Genomic DNA, 20956 nt, shown 5'->3' on the forward strand with positions numbered 1-20956 from the left:
TGCATCATAGGCCACACACCCTGATGTCACCATTGTTTCACACAGGGCTTTTTTGTAGAAAAGCCCAGCTGGAAACTCATATTAGGCCATACCCCCTGATGCCAAGCCAGATGGAACTGTGTTCCTGTGCATTCCTGCTCAAAAAAAGCCCTGGTGATCCCACATTTTGTTCATGCTGCTATTTTCATCAAAATATTATATTGTCACTGAATTTGTACTGCAGCTTCCAGTTTTTTCAAATGTACCAATGGATCTAAAATTCTTTCTGCATACCTATGGTACACAAAGTTAAAGCGCATTCCAGGATTTACATGACCCTGCCCAATTACTGTATCTGTAAAATAATTTAACAGTCAAAAAGAAACTTTGATCTAAGCAACAGGAATTGATCTAAGCAACAGTGGCAATGACTGTTGTAATGAATGCAGATATGTTCTTTAAGTAGGACTGATCAGATTTCTCATCCTCCATTCTCTTGTTCCATAGGTTTGTCATGCCCTGAATTCCCCTTTTTCATTCTTTCAATTTCACTTGGAAAATTCCTAAAAATAATTCCAGAACAGATGCAGCTTTCAGTTCTTTCTGTTCCTTGGTGTTCATAATATAGATAAAACACAAAACAAAATGGAATACTGACGCAATGGTGTTCCCTATCTCATGCAGTATCATTACATCAAGAGCCCCTTTTTGTGCGGTGCTTCATCAATGTACCCAAATGCACATCAGAAACCTGGATGGAAAAAAATGAGCAGAAGGAAATAAAAGCTGCAGCCTGGGCAGCAGTCTGTATGAATCCTCTACCCAAAACCTGAAAGACTAGCAGTGTTCCTCTTCACAAACAGGACCAGGCAACTTGAAACCCTAAAATCTAGGCTGAAATTCAAATGAATGGAATTTCATAATAATTCTTACTGTTAACATCCAGCAAGTAGCATATATGACCCAAACAATTACATCTAGTTCCAGGTACCAAGCCTGTAATTGCTTGCCAAAAAGACCTGTATTGTTGCAGCAATCCAATATAAGGGAATGGAGTTTTTTGATCTGAATCAAGGAGTATTGGCTGAACTGTGGAGCAGATCTGACTCCCTTTGGCACCAATGAATTGCTGATTTTACTGGGAATGCATTGACAGCTTTATTAATTTTTGCTCCCTTTTTAGGTGTTTGGCCTTTAGTATAGCATCAACAATTTTCTTGCAACTGTGATATCAAGTAAGATAACAAGATCCTACATTTTATGCATTGATTTTAGCATTGTTTTCTTCCAGGGGTTGTTTTGTAGAAAAATAGGTGGTGGAGCTTATCCAGGGATTGTTATGCAGCTTCAATGGATAAGGTAGGTAGGTGGGGAGGAGGAGGAGGGCCGTCAGAAAGGTTCAGGAGCTGTGCTCCTGTGTGCTCCTGCTGAATTAAAGGCCTGTTTTCTTTCCCTGTACTATGTGCTTTCAGCAAACTTCAGCTATAGCCCATCTTGAAACATCTTTTCATTCCATTTTGAATGGCTAGGAATAGGAATATATAATACAACCACTTTCTGGACTTATAAAATAATAAATAATTTCAGAATTAAATAACATCTTTATGGCATTATTAAATAAATAAAATACCTTTACAGCACAATCTTAAAATCATGCCTATGATAGTAACTGAGGGATCAATCCTAAGACATTCTACTCAGAAGCACACCCTAGTTTATTCAATGGCGCTTACTTCAAGAACATGTTATCAGGATTCCAGCCTAAGTCCCATGCTGGCATAATGCAGGGCTATTTCAGCATATCTGGAAATATGCTGGTATAGCACTCTGTTGACATAATATCAGTACATGTCTGGCATGAGCATGCCAGAAATGGATAGCGCCAAGGGCACAATGAAGGGACAGCATGGCTTAGTTGGGGTCCTAAACACCTTCTCCCATGACTCATCCCTGGCACCAGTGTAATGTTACACCAACAGAGTGTTAGTATAAGCTGGTATAAGCGTAACCCATTTTTACTGAACTCAGACTTAATGAAAAATGGTAGTGCCAACATCCAGGGGCTTAATTTGAGATGCCAGATATGTAAGGTCCTTTCTGCTTCAGATAATTGCTTTTAAAAGCATGGCCTGCCGTTATCACACAGCGGAACAGAAAGATAGCAAGTAAATGTATGCACCTTAAATATTACCATGTATCTAGTAAATCTGTTAGAAGTATAAATTATAGTTCTGTCTCATCCTTTTCAGCATATGGCACATTTTTACAACCAGCGTGCCGTATATCAGACAGGCAACACTGAGTGTCACATCAAAAATGCATCATGAGTCATGACTATTTTCCAAATGTCAGTTTCACTTAGTGAATCTAATTCATTAATTAGCTCTTTTGCAACTAATTTAAAACATAGTATATTTCAGCACATGGTTAGAGCTAAAGAGCTATTGCCCTCCTTTCCCTCTTTGGAATGCAAGCATTGTAGGCTACAGGGATCAGGATAGGGTTGCCAGGTCCAACTCAGGAAATACCTGGGGACTTTGGGGGTGAAGACTGGAGACTTCGGAGTGAAGCCTGGAGATTAACACAGGAAAACAAAATTAAGGAACAAAGAAGTCTAGGGGGTGGAGGTTTCCACTATCCCATAATCAGGTTCTAGTTAACTTTTTACTATCCATTTTACTATACAAATGACTTCTGAAAGGAATGTAAAACAAACAGAGGGACTCTGCTCTCCTCCTTTCTCACATGCTTCACATACTGGGAAGAGCCATGTAGCCTGCTCGCCCCTTCCCTCCTGTTGAGATTTAAAGGTAATGTAAAACAAACAGGAACAAAGTTTTTGGGATTGGGACCTTGGAGCAGGAGGGGGAATCAGTGAAAATTGTCACCCCATCTTAAATTTCATTAAAGTGCCATCCTAAGCAGAGTTACATCCTTCTAAATCCATAGAAGTCAACAGGCTTAGAAGGGTTTAACTGTACTTAGGACTGCGCTATTGAGGGGGCTTAAATTTTCTTAACTGTGGTTTGAAAAAGGCCATTCAGAGATTCTGGCCATGGCTAGTCTTAACTTTGCATGTTGTATATCCTGCCTAGTTCATTGGCCCTGCCCTTAGACACTGCCTATCTACAGAGATGCCTGCTCAGATCACAGTTGATGAAATCAGCATTTGTTGAAGGAATTCAGGATTTAAGCAGTTACCTGCCAGCTAAATCCAGGTTTTACAAATGAATCATAGTTCATATAAACCATGGTTTTGTGTCGTGTCTGAACTGCACTCTGTATTGAAGTTGAAATTAACCAAGAGTGTGGTGTAGCTCATGGAATATTATTTTAGCTCTAGTCTAGGCACGTTCAAGGCAATGTTGGGACTTAAGGAAACCTGAAAAGGGCATTTTCAACTAGGAAAATGATGTAGGGAGGATCAGTGAACTTTCCTACCATATCACCATGTCTGTATTAGTTCTTCCTGTGGCTTGTTTTAAGGAAGTCTAGCCAAAGACTTCCAACATGTATAGTTCGGCCCTCAGACTTTTTTGGGGTGGTGGTATTTTGTGTTTGTGTGTGTGCATGTATTCCTGGAAGTCATGGTTGACTTCTGGCAACTCCTAGTGGGGCTTGGACATTTCAGAGAGTTAACTTGCTACTGCCTGGCCCTGCATCCCGACCCTGGTATCCCTCAGAGGTCTTCCATCCAAGTACTTGCCAGGATCAGCCCTGCTTAGCTTCTGAGATCTGATGAGATTGGGCTTGCCTGGGCTATCCTGGTCAGGGCTCAGGCCCTCAGACCTTTTAAGTGGAATAACGGTTGCTCCAGCTAATAAATACGGAAGCTACATTATAATTCAGGACTCATTCATAGAATCAGAGTTGGAAGGGTTCTCCAGGGTCATCTAGTCCAACCCCCCGCACAATGCAGGATACTCACAAATACCTCCCCCTAAATTCACAGGATCTTCATTGCTCTCAGATGACCATCTAGCTTCTGTTTAAAAACCTCCAAGGAAAGAGAGCCCACCACCTCCTGAGGAAGCCTGTTCCACTGAGGAATCGCTCTAACGGTCAGGAAGTTCTTCCTAATGTTGAGCCGAAAATGCTTTTGATTTAATTTCAACCCATTGGTTCTGGTTCTATCTTCTGGGGCCACAGAAAACAATTCCACACCATCATCTATATGACAGGTCTTCAAGTACTTGAAGATGGTGATCATATCACTTCTCAGCCGCCTCCTCTTCAGGCTAAACATCCCCAGCTCCTTCAACCTTTCCTCATAGGACTTGGTCTCCACACCCCTCACCATCTTTGTTGCCCTCCTCTGGACCCGTTCCAGCTTGTCTATATTCTTCTTAAAATGTGGTGCCCAAAACTGAGCACAATACTCCAGGTGAGGTCTTACCAGAGCAGAGTAAAGCGATACCATCACATCATGTGATCTGGACACTATATTTCTGTTGATACAACCCAAAATTGCATTTGCCTTTTTAGCCACTGCATCACATTGTTGACTCATGTTCAGTATATGATCCATTAAGACCCCTAGAAGATCCTTTTCGCACATACTACTGCTAAGACAAGTCTCCCCCATCCTATAACTATGCATTGGATTTTCCCTACCTAAATACAGAACTTTACATTTATCCCTGTTAAAATTCATTTTATTGATTTTAGCCCAGTTTTCCAGCCTGTCAAGGTCATCTTGTATGTATCCTGTTTCTGTCTTCTACTGTATTTGCAACCCCTCCCAATTTATTATCATTGGCAAATTTAATAAGCATTCACTGGGCATGTAGATCATTACATGAGGAGTGCAAAATTCCAGAGTAGATGGTTAGTGTGAAATGGAGGAACAGGAGCTACTCACTAGGAATGACTTTGAATAGGGAATGAGTTATGTTGCTGGGGACTTAAATTGTTTCTAGTCTTGCTTTTAATGTGTTATTTTAAAGTTTATTTCCTTAAATAGGTTGGTATTACTTTACATCGTTGTAATGCACGATGGGTCCTTTGTTGCTTGGGAGAAAGGTGGGTATCTAAGCGTTTTCAATAAATGAATAAGAATTCCCCCCCCCCCCCAAAAGAATTTTGTTAACAGTCACTACATTTGAAAATAAATTAATAACACATATGTAAATGGGCCCTTGTGCCATTTGGGGAAGGGATAGAGGGAGTTCATAACTAACAGGTACAAATAGTATGAAGAATAATAGAAATTACATAATACACTCAAACAATCTGGAAACAGTTTTTGAACTCTGTCAGGAGAGACAATGATTAAATGCTTAAGATAGTGCTGATGGAAAATGCCATCAAGTTGCTGCTGATTTATGGAGGATCGATAGGGTTTGCAAGGCAAGAGATGAATGTGTGGTTTTGCCTAGCTTTTTGAAACAACTCTAGACTTCCTTGGTGGTCTCCCATACAAGTACTAACCAGAGACAAACCCGTTTAGCTTCTGAGATCTGACAAGATTGGGCTATCTTGGGCTATCCAGGTTGTAGAATCAAGAGTTGGAAGGGACTCCAGGGTCATGAAACCCATGCACAATGCAAGAAATTCACAAATGCCTTCCCCTCACATACCCCAGTGCTACCTGCTCCACACACAACACAAAAGAAAGAAACCTCCAGAATTCCTGGCAAAACTGGCCTGGAGAAAAATTGCTGCCTGACCCAAATGGTGAACAGCATTTCCCTGGGTGTGTAAGATAGGGCCATGAGAACTAAGCACCAACGCAAACCTTCCTGCCCTCCTTCCCATGATCTATCTAAATTCACAGAATCAGCATTGCTGTGATGGCCATCTAGCCTCTGTTTAAAAACCTGCAATGAATGAGAGTCCATCACCTCTCAAGGAAGCCTGTTCTACTATGGAACCATTCTGTTAGGAAGTTCTTCCTAATGTTTAGCCAAAAACTCTTTTGATTTAATTTCAACCCACTGGTTCTGGTCCAACCTTCTAGGGCAACAGAAAACAACTCCACACCATCCTCTATGTGACAGCCCTTCAAGTACTTCAAAATGGTTACCATATCACTTCTCAGTTGTCTTCTCTCCAGGCTAAACATACCCAGCACCTTCAGCCTTTCCTCTTAGAACTTTGTCACTAGACCCCTCATTATCTTCTAGACACATACCAGCTTGTCTAAATCTTTCTTAAATTAAGTCAGAGCACACGTGGTTTTGGTTCTAAATATCTGCTTACAACTTTGGATAGTGTGAACAGCAGAGGTGTTGAACTCCGGGTCAGATCTGACATATGAGGGATGGATCTGACATAAATATCACTTTGTTGGATCAGGCCATGTGTGCCATGAAATGCAATACCCAGGTACAAGGGATACAAACTTTATAAAGGATAAAAGTTAGTAAGGTCTGAGCTGGTGTGTCCTCACTGCAAGATTCCATGGGCTAGGAGGGGAATGCAGAGGAAAACCACAATGCAGGGCTATGCAGATACTCCAACACCCCCTGGAGGGAGTCAAAGCCCTTTCCCAGCCTGCTCACACCAATGCTGTGAGCTCAGGCCCCAGGGTAAAATGCAAAGTGGCTGGGTGTTGCGAGGTTACCCCTGCCCCAAGCCACCTTGGGGTTGCCAGGGTTTCCCACGTCCTCCATAGATTTTCCCTCTCAAATTGTTAGCACATCTGGAAAAACCATAGAGTTTCCATGGAAATGCCTAGAGCGTCTGGCACGTAGCATTGCTGGTGCAATGATGTCACTTCTGAATTATATCATCTCACTGGCGATGTCAGGGGAGGTTTCCCCCACCGACCCAATGCGGGCCAGCAGGTTGGGAACATCCAGGGCAGGAGAACCCCCACCTGGCCTAGGGGCTTGGCAGCCCTAACTAACCCCCACCTGTGGAAGTGGGGGGGGCAGCCCAGGTTTGAGGCCACATGAACAGCAAAACCCAGGCCAAGCAAAGCCCGGTAAGCTGGAGATGCCCATATGGCAGTGGCTGCTTCCAGCCAGGCCACCAGATGATCCATGGTGGGGCAATGTTGAGGGTTCAAGTCAGAGATGCCATGTGCTGGCAGCCATCCTGGGCTGAAAGCTACAGAATCACCTGATGGGGGAGTGGGGATCATGCACACAAGGCCATGCATATAGCAGAGGTCCCAGGACACCCAAGAATCTGTGTAACTAGAGATTGCTGACAACCCTCCTTCCACAAGTTGGCAGCTACCTATGACTGAAGACTCCCAGATGGTCCATGGTGGAGGGAGGCGCAGCATGCTCAGTGGCAGGACTAGGCCCCTGATGTGTGGAAGAGACTGCCAAAGAATGCTCCCCTATGGGCCAAAGCACAGTTTCCACCTGAGGGGGACATAAATACAGTAGTGGTGCTGGCTACCAGTGGGACCCAACAGAGGATTGTCTGCTTGTCTGCACCCCACCCCCCACATGCCAAAGAGACTGCCAAAGAATGCTCCCCTATGGGCCAAAGCACAGTTTCCGCCTGAGGGGGGGATAAATACAGTAGTGGTGCTGGCTACCAGTGGGACCCAACAGAGGATTGTCTGCTTGTCTGCACCCCACCCCCCACATGCCAAAGAGACTGCCAAAGAATGCTCCCCTATGGGCCAAAGCACAGTTTCCACCTGAGGGGGGCATAAATACAGTAGTGGTGCTGGCTACCAGTGGGACCCAACAGAGGATTGTCTGCTTGTCTGCACCCCACCCCCCACATGCAGATACTGATCCCTGTGGCCATCCAAGACAGCATCCCTGGAGCTGCAGGCCAAATGGACAGGTGAGAATATGGTTGCTGTGGCTTCCAACTGACCAGTGAACTGTCCCTGAAGTGAAGAGGTTCTGCTTGACTGTTGCATATGAAGTTGTTCCACTGTGCTAAAAGCACAACTGGAGTGTATTTGCCTCCTGAAGCAGCCTCCTCTTCCCTCCCCTGCACTAGTTGCTTGCAGGGCATATAAGAGCCCTGGACGTGCCAGTTCCAGCCCCCAGGCTTTTTATTTATCACCCCAGCACTAGAGCAGGAATCAAAATGTACTTGTGGGGAAGGCAGTACTGAGAAACTGGACACTTTGAATACCTGCAGGACTCTCATGTACATAGGATCATGGATAGAAACTTTTAAATTTTACATTAATGAAAAAATAAAAGTTTTGTCTGAAAAGTCTGGTAGAAATGATTAAGCTGATTTGAGGAGGAACTAAGGAATAAATTAAAAGTACTAATTGGATTTTTTTTTTTAAAAAAAGATTGAAAATGTGATAGGCAGAACATTTTGATGCAAAGTGAGAATAGCAGATGCCAAAGAGACAAAAGTTCAATAATAATCCCTTGCCAAAGGAACTGAGAATCTGGTGTTCTGGCATTGCATTTGTTTTTCATGTTTACTTGGTAGAAAAGCAGAAAAACTACTAGGTCAGAATCCAAAGAGCTATGATACTAGCAGTACAATCCTAACCAGAGTTACATCCTTTTAAATTGAGTAAAGTCTTAGATTACCCCAGGCACATCAGAAGCATATAACTCTGTTTAGGACTACACTGCTAGATTTGTATGTTCAAGGGGGGGATTTAGAGAGCAATCCTAAAAAAGTCTTCTCAGAATTTTACTCAGGTTTATTCAACAGGGTTTACTCATAAAAGTGTTGTTAGGATAGCACTGTCAGGTATTTTTTTTCCTAAAAGAAAATATATTGTTGGATAGCAAACTGCTTTTGGAACTGAGATTTCTAAGCAGTTTGTGATATGAAATGGGGTGTGTGTTTATGTGTGTCAGCTGTTCAATAGTCGGAAAACAAAATATGAGATGGCTGGACAGCGTTACTGATGTAACAAACACGAATTTGAGCAGATTTCGGAGGATGGTGGAAGGCAGGAGGGCCTGGCGTGACTTTGTCCATGGGGTCGCAAAGAGTCGGGCTCAACTGTGCAACTGAACAACAAAATGTACAAGTCTGTGAACAAGCTTAAAGTATCTATTTGGATTACTGCCCCAGTCAATAGAGAGTACCATGGAATATTACGGGCTCTGTGTATTTCCATCATTGAGATTGATGTTGCATGATTACGGCCTTCAAAACTTTTGCTTAGCTGAAAAATTGTTAATGTTTCCCTGGCAAAGTCAGCACCAGTATACTTCTCCCTTAATGAAGACACAAGCCTTACTCTTTGCATTAATGAAATCCCTTCCAGCTATACTGTCAGTATTGCTGTATTCTTATTACTTCAGCAGAAGGTACAAAGCAAGCAAGCATGTGGGGGTGGAGGACTGTGGGAGGGAGAGACTTGGTACTCTACCTGTTTAGTTCTCATTTTGGAGTCTGCTGACAGATTGTTGTATGTATAATGGGCCTGTGTGACTCCACAAAAAAGGACTGCCACTATTCCTGAAATACAAAGAAAAAGACCAGAGTCAGCTCCTTCTATTCCCTTTCTAGAGGGTATTCAAAGGGAGAAGAGGGGGAGGATAAGGCTACCTGAAAGCTAATTAAATTGTGTTAAATACTTTTTAAAAGCTGCAAGGAATGTGTTACAATAGCACCCTTTGAATATGCTAGAATGTAGACTTGATAAAAATAGCCAGAGGTCAAAATTCTTCCCTATGACATTGCACTGTTGCATATTTAGTTCAATGTACACATCCATAGATCTCTGATTTAAAGTAAATCTAAAAACTGTTTGAACTTGCTACAAAATTATTCAGTGAAAAAGACATAATAGTGAGATATCACATAACAAACTGGTAAAGTAGAGTCTATTGTGGATTATTCTTAATTAAGAGTGTATAAAACTGCAGCCTAATAGATTTATTGTGACCTGAGCTTCCATTGTCAACTGGGAGTATCATCTGGTCAAAGCAGGCCTTTGTCTAAATCTCATTAATGCAAAACATACATTTGTCATAGAACTTCCAGGTATACCAGTTCAAATTTTGTTAGGGGCCAGCATACAGAGTTTCAGCACATGGGAAAATTCAGGCTCCTACCCCCAAACACATGAAGATTAAATGGTTAAAAATTTATTATCTGGGCCAGCAATTATCAAATGGGACTTGAAACCCACTTGGAACCCAATCCTAAATGGAGTTAAACCTCCTTAATTCATTGAATATTATCCTAAACAGAGAAGTAAGAGAAGAAGAAGCAGTGCAAGGGTATGACCTAGCCAACTTTTTCAAAGTATTTCACAAATTCCTGCTCCTCACAGCAGACCCCATCTCACATGGGTTTTGTACATGCAGGAATCAGGTCCCATAATCCACAGTATAACCTTTTTGGTGGCTAAAATTGTGCTTCTGTCCCCCCCCCCTTTTTTTTTGCCTAGCATAAGAGCTATTTGGCTCTAACCCTAAGCCTTTTGAGTTTCAGTAGTTAGACTTCATAAGGATTAGACCAAACTGAACCATACATTCAGATTGGCATAAATTTCTTTTTGATCAATTTTAACACACACACACAAATACTTGGTGAAAATACTCAATTTATTTCTGAGAAAATTCTGCTCTTCTTTCAAGATGCTATCATGTAGATGGCATGTATCAAAGCAAAAGTATTCCCTAGTTGTTTGCTCAAAGTTAGTGATCCCTTCATCATCTGGAAATTAAAATAACAATTCTTTCCTCGGAATTTTCTACTAAACAGAACACTTGTTTACCAAGGAAACAGAAACAAAATTAATGTCACGAGCTGGGGCTGAGTCAGGCAAAGTCCAGAGGCAGTCCAAGGTCAGCAACTCGTGAGCAAGGAGGGTCCAAGGCGCCAAAACAGAATCGTAATCCAGGTATCACAGGTCAGAGGTTCAGAAGCCGAAGTCAGGGGGTCCAGAGGTCCAAGCCAAAGTCAGGAATCCAAAAGCCAAAGTCAAGAGCCGGAGTGGATGCTAGGATGTCAGGTATGTGACTAGTTGCTTCCACAAAGCCTCCTCCCAAAGCCCACAGCTATATAGCCCTCTGCTGCCTGTTGCTCATTTGGGCTAATTGCTGTCTCAGAGCAGCAGCCAGGATCCTGCCGAAACTTAAGCATCCTCACACTTAGAAGGGCCAGAATCCTTTCACCACTCAGGGCTCAGGGAGCGTCTTGCTTGTGAGCGTGCCGCCCTCCTCCGATCCCTGAGGTCCTGACGAAGGCGGTCACGCACACGAGCCACCCAAGAGGGCGAGGCAGGGGGGCTTGGATCTTCTTCAGCAGGAGGCAGGGGCACTGGTGCAGGTGGCAGGGGCACAGTTCCTTCTGCAGGCTCTGCAGGCTCGGTTTCTTCTGCAGGGTCCCCAGCACCCATGACACTATCCCCCCCCCAGGGCCCCCCTCCGTCGAGGGGCCTGGGAGGTCGGGGTGGTCGCTGTGGAATCGTTGCACCAAGTCCGAGGCATGAAGATTGTCCACAGGTTCCCAGGACCGGTCTTCTGGGCCGTATCCCTCCCAGTCCACAAGGTACTGGAGGCCTCCACGATGGTACCGGGAGTCCAGAATCTGGCGCACCTCATATTCTTCCTCGTCATCCACCAACACCGGTGGTGGCGGCGGTGGGGAAGGAGGCCGAGCTGGGTCAGGGGGTGCAGCTGGAACAAGGAGGGAGCGATGGAACACAGGGTGAATGCGGAGGTGGGGTGGCAACTGGAGCCTGAAGGCGACGGGGTTTATTTGTTCTACGACGGGGTAGGGTCCAATGAACCGTGCATCCAGCTTGTGAGACCGACCAGGCCGGCGCAGGTAGCGAGTTGAGAGCCACACCTGATCCCCCGGCTGCACTGGAGGGCCTTCTTGCCTCTTTCGGTCCGCAGCCCGTTTATATGCCTCCTTGGCCTGCTGTAGCTGCTCTCGGAGCAAGTCTTGGCTGGTGCGGAGTTCTTGCAGGTAGGCATCGACGGCGGGGACATTCGTGGGTGGTAGGATTGCCGGGAAGAACCGAGGGTGGTACCCGTAGGTTGCAGCAAACGGGGTCATTTGGGTGGATGAATGGACCGCATTGTTGTATGCAAACTCCGCTAGGGGCAATAGAGTGGTCCAGTCATCCTGCTGGTAACAGGTGTAACAGCGGAGATATTGCTCTAGCGTGGCATTGGTGCGCTCTGTCTGGCCATCTGTCTGTGGGTGGTAGGCTGAGGACAGGTGCACTCGAGTACCCAGGCTGGAATGGAGGGCTTGCCAGAACCGAGAGGAGAACTGAGGGCCCCGATCGGAGATCAGATGGGCTGGGAGTCCGTGCAGACGAAAGATGTGTTGCAGGTAAAGCTGGGCCGTCTCCTGAGCTGTGGGAAGTTTCGGGCACGGAACAAAGTGGGCCATCTTGGTAAATAGGTCGACAACCACCCAGATACAAGTCTGACCCTTGGAGTGCGGAAGTTCCGTGATGAAGTCCATCGAGATGGTCTCCCAGGGTCCTGAAGATGTGGGCAAGGGCTGTAGCAACCCTGAGGGTTTGGCTGGGATGTCTTTGGCCCGTCGGCAGACGTCACAGGAGCTGACATAACGGGCAACATCAGCGCGAACTCGTGGCCACCAGAATTCCCTTGTCAGCAAGTGGGTGGTCTTATGCTGTCCAAAGTGCCCGGCGGGTAACGAGTCGTGGGTCAGGCGTAGCACTTCTGCTCGCAAGGGCCCGGGCGGCACATAGAGGCGTTCGCGGTGTAGCAAGAGGCCGCCTCGAGTCGTGAACTCGCCTGTTGGGTCATCTTGGAGAGCCTGGAGGTGTTGCTGGACCCAGGGATCATTGGCCTGGCTAGCCCGAATGTCCTCCACGAGTGCTGGTGAAGTGGAGGTGGCTGCAAATACTGAGGGTGGCAGGATTGGAGCAGCGGGCACGGTCTCAGTTGAGGCAGGGGCGTATGCCGGTTTCCGGGAGAGCGCGTCTGCTTTCCGGTTCTGGGTATGGGGGATGTAGGAGATCCGGAAGTCGAAGCGAGAGAAGAATAGGGACCACCGGATCTGGCGCTGGTTGAGACGGCGGGTGGTCTGGGGGTATTCCAAGTTCCGGTGATCGGTGAGCACTTGAACAGGGTGGCGAGCCCCTTCGAGGTAATGTCGCCAAACCTCAAACGCCGCCTTGATCGCGAGCAACTCCCTCTCCCAGATGGTATAGTTCCTCTCTGCAGCAGTGAGCTGGCGCGAGTAATAGGCGCAGGGCTGGAGTGGCTGGGACGGCTCCTCGCGCTGGGACAGCACTGCTCCCAGGGCCACGTTGGAGGCATCAGCTTCCACCGTAAAGGGAAGCTGGGAGTCAGGGTATCTCAGGAGTGGCCCGGTGGCAAAGCGAGTCTTCAGGGTGGAGAAGGCGTTATCGGCCTCTGGGGACCAGCGGAAGGGTTCTTTGGGGCGGAGTAGTTGAGTCAGGGGTGTGGTCAGGGATGCGTAGGCCGGGATGAATTGCCGATAGTAGTTGGCAAAACCAAGGAACCGCTGCAGGTCTTTGCGATTCTGAGGAGCCTGCCAGGTCAGGACCGCTTCTACTTTTTTCGGGTCCATGAGGATCCCCTGCGGTGACACAATGTGCCCAAGGAACTCGACGGAGCGCAGGTCGAAGTCGCACTTCTCCAGCTTGGCGTAGAGGCCATGGGCTCGTAGGCGCTGCAGGACCTGGCGGACGTGCTCGGCGTGCTGGGCAGGATTGCGGGAGTAAATTAGGATGTCATCCAGGTATATGATCGCGAAGCGGTCGAGCAGGTCCCGGAATATGTCGTTCATGAACCTCTGGAAGACAGCGGGGGTATTGGTCAATCCGAAGGGCATCACCAGGTGCTCGTACTGCCCGTATCGGGTCCCAAACGCGGTCTTCCACTCGTCTCCGGGCCGTATGCGCACCAAATTGTACGCTCCACGGAGGTCCAGCTTGGTGTAAATCTGGGCCCCCTTTAAGCGATCCAAGAGTTCAGGGATCAGTGGTAGAGGGTACCGGTCGCGGATGGTGATCTTGTTCAGGGCCCGGTAGTCATTGCACAGCCGCAGCTCCCCACTTTTCTTCTTCACGAAGAGGACTGGAGCAGACAGGGGAGAGGTTGAGGGTCGGATGAATCCGCGTTTCAGGTTCTTGTCCAGGTAGTCTCGCAGAGCTGCCAACTCAGGCTCCGACATCGGGTACAGACGCCCCACCGGGAGTGGTGCCCCAGGTACTAGGTCAATGGCACAGTCATAGGGCCGGTGAGGGGGAAGCTGATCCGCTCCTGTCTCTTCGAAGACATCGGCGAAGTCCGCATACTTCTGAGGGAGCTGAGGACCACCACTCGGGATGCCGGCTGCTAGAGTGGTGGGAGGAGTCAGATGGGGGCATGGGTCTCTGAAACGTAGTTCCTGCTGGGCCCAGTCCACGATGGGGTTGTGCAGCTTCAGCCAGGAAAGGCCCAGAATCAGCGGGAAGCGAGGCATGCGGGCGACATTAAACTGCAGCTGTTCTTGGTGCTGCTGGACGTGGAAGGTGATGGGGCAGGTCTCCTGGGTGACGGGGCCAGAACGGAGGAGGCGCCCGTCGATAGCCTCCACCAGCGTTGGAGTCTCTTTTGTCTGCACTGGTATCTGGTGCTGCTTTACAAAGGCAGCATCTACAAAACAGTGGGCTGCTCCCGAGTCCAGCATAGCATATACAAACAGCCAGCGTTCATCAGGCAGACGGAGTTTGACTGGTAGCAGGAATGGGCCCGGGGTATCAGTCTGCTGTTCGGAGGACCCAGCTAGTCGCCCCAGGCTGGAGGGCCCACTTACGCCTGGGGCTGCTCTTTTGGTGGCGGTGGCAACGAGGGTCCGGGTATCCGACGCTTAGCAGGGCAGCCAGAGGCATAGTGGCCTGCCGTACCGCAGTAAAGGCACAGATTCTGCGTGCGGCGTCTGGCCTTTTCTTCTGGAGTCAGGCGGGGTCGAGCAGCTCCAAGCTGCATAGGCTCCTCCTCGGCTCTGGTACTAACTGGGGATGGGCGAGGAGCCAAGTGGCATGGCGCAGGGAGCTGGCGCCCTCTGGTCTTGGCTTGGCGGCGACTTTCCAGGCGGCCATCAATGCGGAGGCAGAGGGTGATAAGTCCTTGGAGCGTGGGTGGCGACTCCACCCTGGCCAGTTCATCCAGGACTTCCTCTGCCAGCCCCTCGGTAAACTGGTCCATCTGGGCAGCCTCATTCCACGCCAAGTCTTGGGCCAGGAGCTTGAATTCGGTGGCATACTGAGCCACTGAGGATTTGCCTTGTTTCAGCGCCCTGATCTTCCGGTTGGCTGTGGCTGCTTGGACTGGGTTTGAGAAGGCAGCAGACAGGTGGGCCTCAAACCCCTGGTAATCAGTCAGCAGGGGAGAGGACGCAACCAGCAAGAGTGTGGCCCATTTGGCCGCCTGCCCCTTTAACAGGCTGATGATGAAACACACCTTTGTTTTGTCGTTGGGGAAGTCCCGAGCTCTTAGTTCAAAGTACAGCCGGCACTGCACTAGGAAAGCAGGAAATTCTTCCACGGCACCCCCAAATCTGTCAGGTGGGGGAACTGGGCACTTGGCTGGAGCACTGGCCACAGGTTGTTGCTGCAAGTGTACTACTGCCTGTGTCAGCTGCTGTACCTGGGCTTGGAGCGCAGCCAGTAGTCCTGTGGTTCCACTTGCTTCAGCATCCATCCTGTGGAATGGGTGTTGGTTGTGGGTGGAAGCAATCTGTCACGAGCTGGGGCTGAGTCAGGCAAAGTCCAGGGGCAGTCCAAGGTCAGCAACTCGTGAGCAAGGAGGGTCCAAGGCGCCAAAACAGAATCGTAATCCAGGTATCACAGGTCAGAGGTTCAGAAGCCGAAGTCAGGGGGTCCAGAGGTCCAAGCCAAAGTCAGGAATCCAAAAGCCAAAGTCAAGAGCCGGAGTGGATGCTAGGATGTCAGGTATGTGACTAGTTGCTTCCACAAAGCCTCCTCCCAAAGCCCACAGCTATATAGCCCTCTGCTGCCTGTTGCTCATTTGGGCTAATTGCTGTCTCAGAGCAGCAGCCAGGATCCTGCCGAAACTTAAGCATCCTCACACTTAGAAGGGCCAGAATCCTTTCACCACTCAGGGCTCAGGGAGCGTCTTGCTTGTGAGCGTGCCGCCCTCCTCCGATCCCTGAGGTCCTGACGAAGGCGGTCACGCACACGAGCCACCCGAGAGGGCGAGGCAGGGGGGCTTGGATCTTCTTCAGCAGGAGGCAGGGGCACTGGTGCAGGTGGCAGGGGCACAGTTCCTTCTGCAGGCTCTGCAGGCTCGGTTTCTTCTGCAGGGTCCCCAGCACCCATGACAATTAAATGATAAAGAAATATTTATTTTATTGTTTTTGCAACTTGGTAATTTCCCTCTCTTGCATACCCAAGAACTTGCAATTAATTTGCTGTGAATTCCGCCCCCCCCCCGCCTTTTACATACTAAATTTGAACATCGTTGACACTGTTTAGTTCTCATTTTGGAGTGTATTGACAAGATTGTTGTACATATAATGGGCCTGTGTAACTCCACAAAAAAGAACTGCCACTATTCCTGAAATATGAAAAACAGCAGCGGCATGGATGGAAGATTAAAATGAACCATGGCACAAAAGTAAAAACTGAAACACGGCAAGTGGGTATGATAGAAATTGTCTCTAAAAAAGTTATAACTCTATTAAGTAAAGTATAGACGGGGGGGTTGGGAAACACCCAAACCTGATAATAAAAAAGATGAAGGTCTTGTGAACCATGTCTATTTGCAGGTAGTAGAACTCCCACTGTACTGACTTCTTTGATAATGAATAAGCCTAAAAGAACCGGGATGGGGTTTTTTAGCTGTATATGTGAAGATGTGCACATATAATGAACACTTCCTTCTATACACTTGAGTGAGGAAGACTATACAACACTCTGAACACACAGAACAGCAACACTTCTTACATTATAATACTAATGATATTTGCAAGGCATAATACAAATGAATCATTACATTTCTTAATGACCTGCTGGGAGGATGCATTAATGTATAAGCAATTTCTAAAAGAAAAAGAAAGATGATACATGTCCTCAAGGGACTTTTCTGCAGATGGGCAGTGGGGAGTTACAACTTTAAATTGGCAACTAAGACTAGATTTTCCAAGTGTTTGTTAAATGTGGGTCACATGGCATTCCCTTTCACTTTAAAAGTTTTGTAATTTAACAAATGAAATCAAAAGATTAAGGGCACAACTCTACTCTCTGACAACACTTGGAAGGGTGTGGAAGATCCATTCATGTACTACAAAGTGATGAGATGATCTTCCCCAGTCCTCCATCTGGTAAATGTAAGTTTCCATGCATCATATGTGCATGCAACACCCACTATGAGCATTAATAAGCAATGAGAGCAGTGTGGAATCTTTGACGCTCATTCTTTGGAGAGGAGCACTGGCAACCTGGTGAGCTGATTGGGGGCACAAAGATGGGACTCTCCCCTTTGTGTCCATTCATCATCCATTCAGTGACCCATAATTAACTGGACTGAGACCATTGGTTCCAAGAAGAACAAATCACTGACATCTTGTCAAGTCTAACACAACTCTGTGAACCTGAAGAACAAGAACAGTCCTGCCCTATCCTAGTTCCAGGATACAGAACTAAAATTTTAGCACTGTTTATCCCCATACAAGAGTTTTTCTGCTTTGATATCCAAAAAATGGCTAACTTTAGTAGGATAGGGGAGCAAACATTTTTAGTTCACAGGGTTTTTGTTGTTTATTTCGAACACTAATGGAATAAAAAGTGATGAAATTCTTAGTTTAGGAGAGAGACCAGTTGGTTTGTATTTGCGTATAAAAAGGACAACCTACAAGGTAACAGGAAAAATATACCTATCAATGCAGAAATAACTGCAGTCTTTTAAACAGGTGTACTCTATTGAAAATGGTTGATAGAACTATCTCTTTATGTAAAAGAAAATACACTCCATGATCTGAGATTGATTTCTTGTGAGTAAAAATAGAGTCTTCTTGCAATAAACCTGAATCAGTACTTCTGGGCAGTTTGCATCAAATCAAAACTGGGGAGAAAATACCTTCAAGTAGTGTTTTAATTGGAATGTCCCACACAAGATGTCAGAGTGTCGCTCTGAGGCTTTTTTCAATTGCATTACACCAATGAAAACTAAGAAGCCTGACAGTGTGCAGGCTGAAAGGAAGAATCAGAAGACTGGCTGAGTTAAACATCTAGGGCACTCATCCAGGGACCTGACACTTTGCAATGACATCCAAACACACAGCAATTGCATCCTGTTCTAAAGACAGCTGAAAGTCTTTGGTTGTATTTGTTGGGGTCATTGCCATCCCAACAGAACTACTGAAGTTTTAACAGAGCTCAGCTTCACACACTATGGTACCAACAAATCTGATCTGCCTGAGAGCCAGTTTGGTGTAGTGGTTAAGTGCATGGACTCTTATCTGGGAGAACCGGGTTTGATTCTCCACTCCTCCACTTGCACCTGCTGGAATGGCCTTGGGTTAGCCATAGCTATCGCAGAGGTTGTCCTTGAAAGGGCAGCTGCTGTGAAAGTCCTCTCAGCCCCACCCACCTCACAGGGTGTCTGTTGTGGGGGGAGAAGATAAAGGAGATTGTAAGCTGCTCTGAGTCTCTGATTCAGAGAGAAGGGTGGGGTATAAATCTGCAATTCTTCTTCTTTGCTTTACGATTCTGTATAGCACCTAATATCTTGTCTTAAATTGTAAATTGTTTATGTTTTTATCATTTTATACCTGTAATTGAGATTGCTGGTTTTATTAATTTATTTATTAGCCGCCCTGAGTCCGCTTTTGGAATGGGTGGGATATAAATCGAAGGTAAATAAATAAAAACAAAGCTGCAGCCTGCATTTTGTTCTCTGTGTCCCAGTGCCCGGTATAGTGTCGAATTATAAACAAGATTGCCCTTGATCTCCAAGCAACAAATCCTGTGAATTCATAATAGAAGACATAAAGAAATCAGAATCCTCAGATCCATTGATATATGAGTGTGTGTATTTGTGAATGTATGCACAATATGCTTGAGTGTATCTGTAAAATGCGATCATACAGATGGTAGGCACAGTGAAGGCATGCAGAGAGCAGCTCCTCGGACTGTGCACATGGCGATTCTAGTAGAATCAGTATTTTTGCCAAATGGGTCAGCATCATATGAAACAAACTGGTGGATTCATACTAGGGCTGCATTCACACTATTTGAATCAATCAATTTGAATCAATCAATTCACTGGAGATATTTGAACGCAACAACCTTCTTGGTTCATAATAAGGAATACTTCTAAGAGATGCCCATGATCCATAACACCCATACTACAAAATGAAATATCAGGCACATAATCAATCTTACCAATGACAAGGGACACCAAAGAATATGTCAGTGCTTTTCTGGAAGTCATCTGGGGACATTATATTTCCAGAAACCACAGGTGATAATCTGGAGCCCAGATAGAATAGATTATCTTCTTCAGGGTCCAGTTTGCATGTTACTCATGTAACAAGGTGCACATGCAATTTCCAGATACTTTTCCAACTACTTTTAGAAATGAAAGTTTTCAGTGATTAGAAAGCTCCTGAATTACATACATGTTGCTTTATGCAAGCAGTTTAGAATCACACTGGGATTCATCGGGTTTGATTTGTTGGCTGCCAGGGCACCTAGGAATAAAATAACATTGAAACTAAGTGACTGAACATCTGGTATCACTCCCTTACCCTGGATGTCCTATAAACAATTTCCAAAACAGCATTTACTGCTTTATTTCTATCTATTCTATATCTTTATTATATTCTTATCCTATCCTTCCTCCAATGAACCCAGGCCATTGCTCTCCTCTCCTCCATTTTATCTGCACAACAGCCCTGTGATGCAAGCTGCCTTCATCTGCTAAAAGTAAAATAAGTAAAAGTAAAATTGATTGTGTGAATGAGTAAGGGGGAATAAAAACCAAATGATAGCGTTATAGAAAGGCTGGGTTTGTTCTGCTTGTGATTTACTTATGATAAAGAAATTTCAAACGTTTTCAAGCAGATTTCTTCTATTTATAAGCATTGGTTTCATTTTTTATAATGTTCTGTGCTTTTTTTTTTAAAATAATCCCTTCTAATTCAATTTAAACCTGTCCATTTGTTTACATTTGAGCCACAGAAAGTGTTTAGTACAGCAACTATGTAAGTATAAAAATAGTTTGTCCAGAGTACCACCTCCCAAAATTAGTGCTATGACTTCAGACAATTTATAATTTAAAAGAACAGGACAAAAACACTCCAAGCTGACTGAAGGGAGAAACTAGAATATGTCATTTGGGGTGTGAAAATATGACATGTGCCAATTATATTCTTGTTGGTGGTACAGTATGTTCCAGCTGCCTAAAAATGGAATTTACCTTTATAGCACTTATGCCTCAAGCACTGCAGTCATAGTTGGTGGCATCTATATCTTTGCTTCAGCAAACCCTAATTTTCTCATCTTTTAGAAACAGATTGAGACCAAAATATTATTTCAGCTTTAAGATTAATTTTCTTTAAGAAATTATAGAATTGAGCTCTAACTTGGCATTAGATCAGCATTCACACGAGATTTTTTCCATGTCTCATAAGCATCAACATTTGATTTCTTCTTCATCATTTTCTCCCTTAGGAACTATGAAGATATTATCCATTAAGATTGTGACGGAACCGGCCCGATTCTGCCTTCAGACCCAGTCTCGTCAACTCCCTGCTGAGTCGCCAACTCCTGGAGGGAGCTATTTCTCCTCCGGCCACTTGGGCTCGCTGCCACCACCTGCTCAGTCTAGGGGTTCAGATTGAGAGGAACAGGACTCCCAATCCCCCTCTACAGCTCTGAGGCCAGGCCACAAGGTCCTCTGCCACCCTGTACTTGGGTATCACAGAGACCTCAGCACTTCTTTGGGGAACCCCTGGAGGATTGGCACCTTATCCAACTGCATGCCTTCCCCCTTCCCCGGGGCCCCCTTCATAAAGCAGCGTGGTCTAAGCGGTCGGGATCTATGTGGTACAGAGTTTGACTGCCAGCATTCAAAACAGAAACAAAAAAATGTTTAATAAGAAGAGA

At 46.0% G+C, this 20956-nt stretch overlaps 1 protein-coding gene across 1 annotated transcript in view; it reads right to left on the reverse strand.

Annotated features, from left to right (window-relative positions):
• Positions 1–20956, reverse strand: part of SLC9A9 (solute carrier family 9 member A9) — a 464704-nt gene that overhangs the window by 218963 nt on the left and 224785 nt on the right. The window contains exon 9 of the mRNA XM_060242307.1: positions 9248–9336. Coding sequence (XP_060098290.1) covers positions 9248–9336 — 89 coding nt within the window. The remainder of the gene's footprint in view (positions 1–9247; positions 9337–20956) is intronic.

The sequence above is a fragment of the Heteronotia binoei genome, chromosome 6 (assembly GCF_032191835.1).
Source record: "Heteronotia binoei isolate CCM8104 ecotype False Entrance Well chromosome 6, APGP_CSIRO_Hbin_v1, whole genome shotgun sequence".
NCBI classification, from domain to species: Eukaryota; Metazoa; Chordata; class Lepidosauria; order Squamata; family Gekkonidae; genus Heteronotia; species Heteronotia binoei.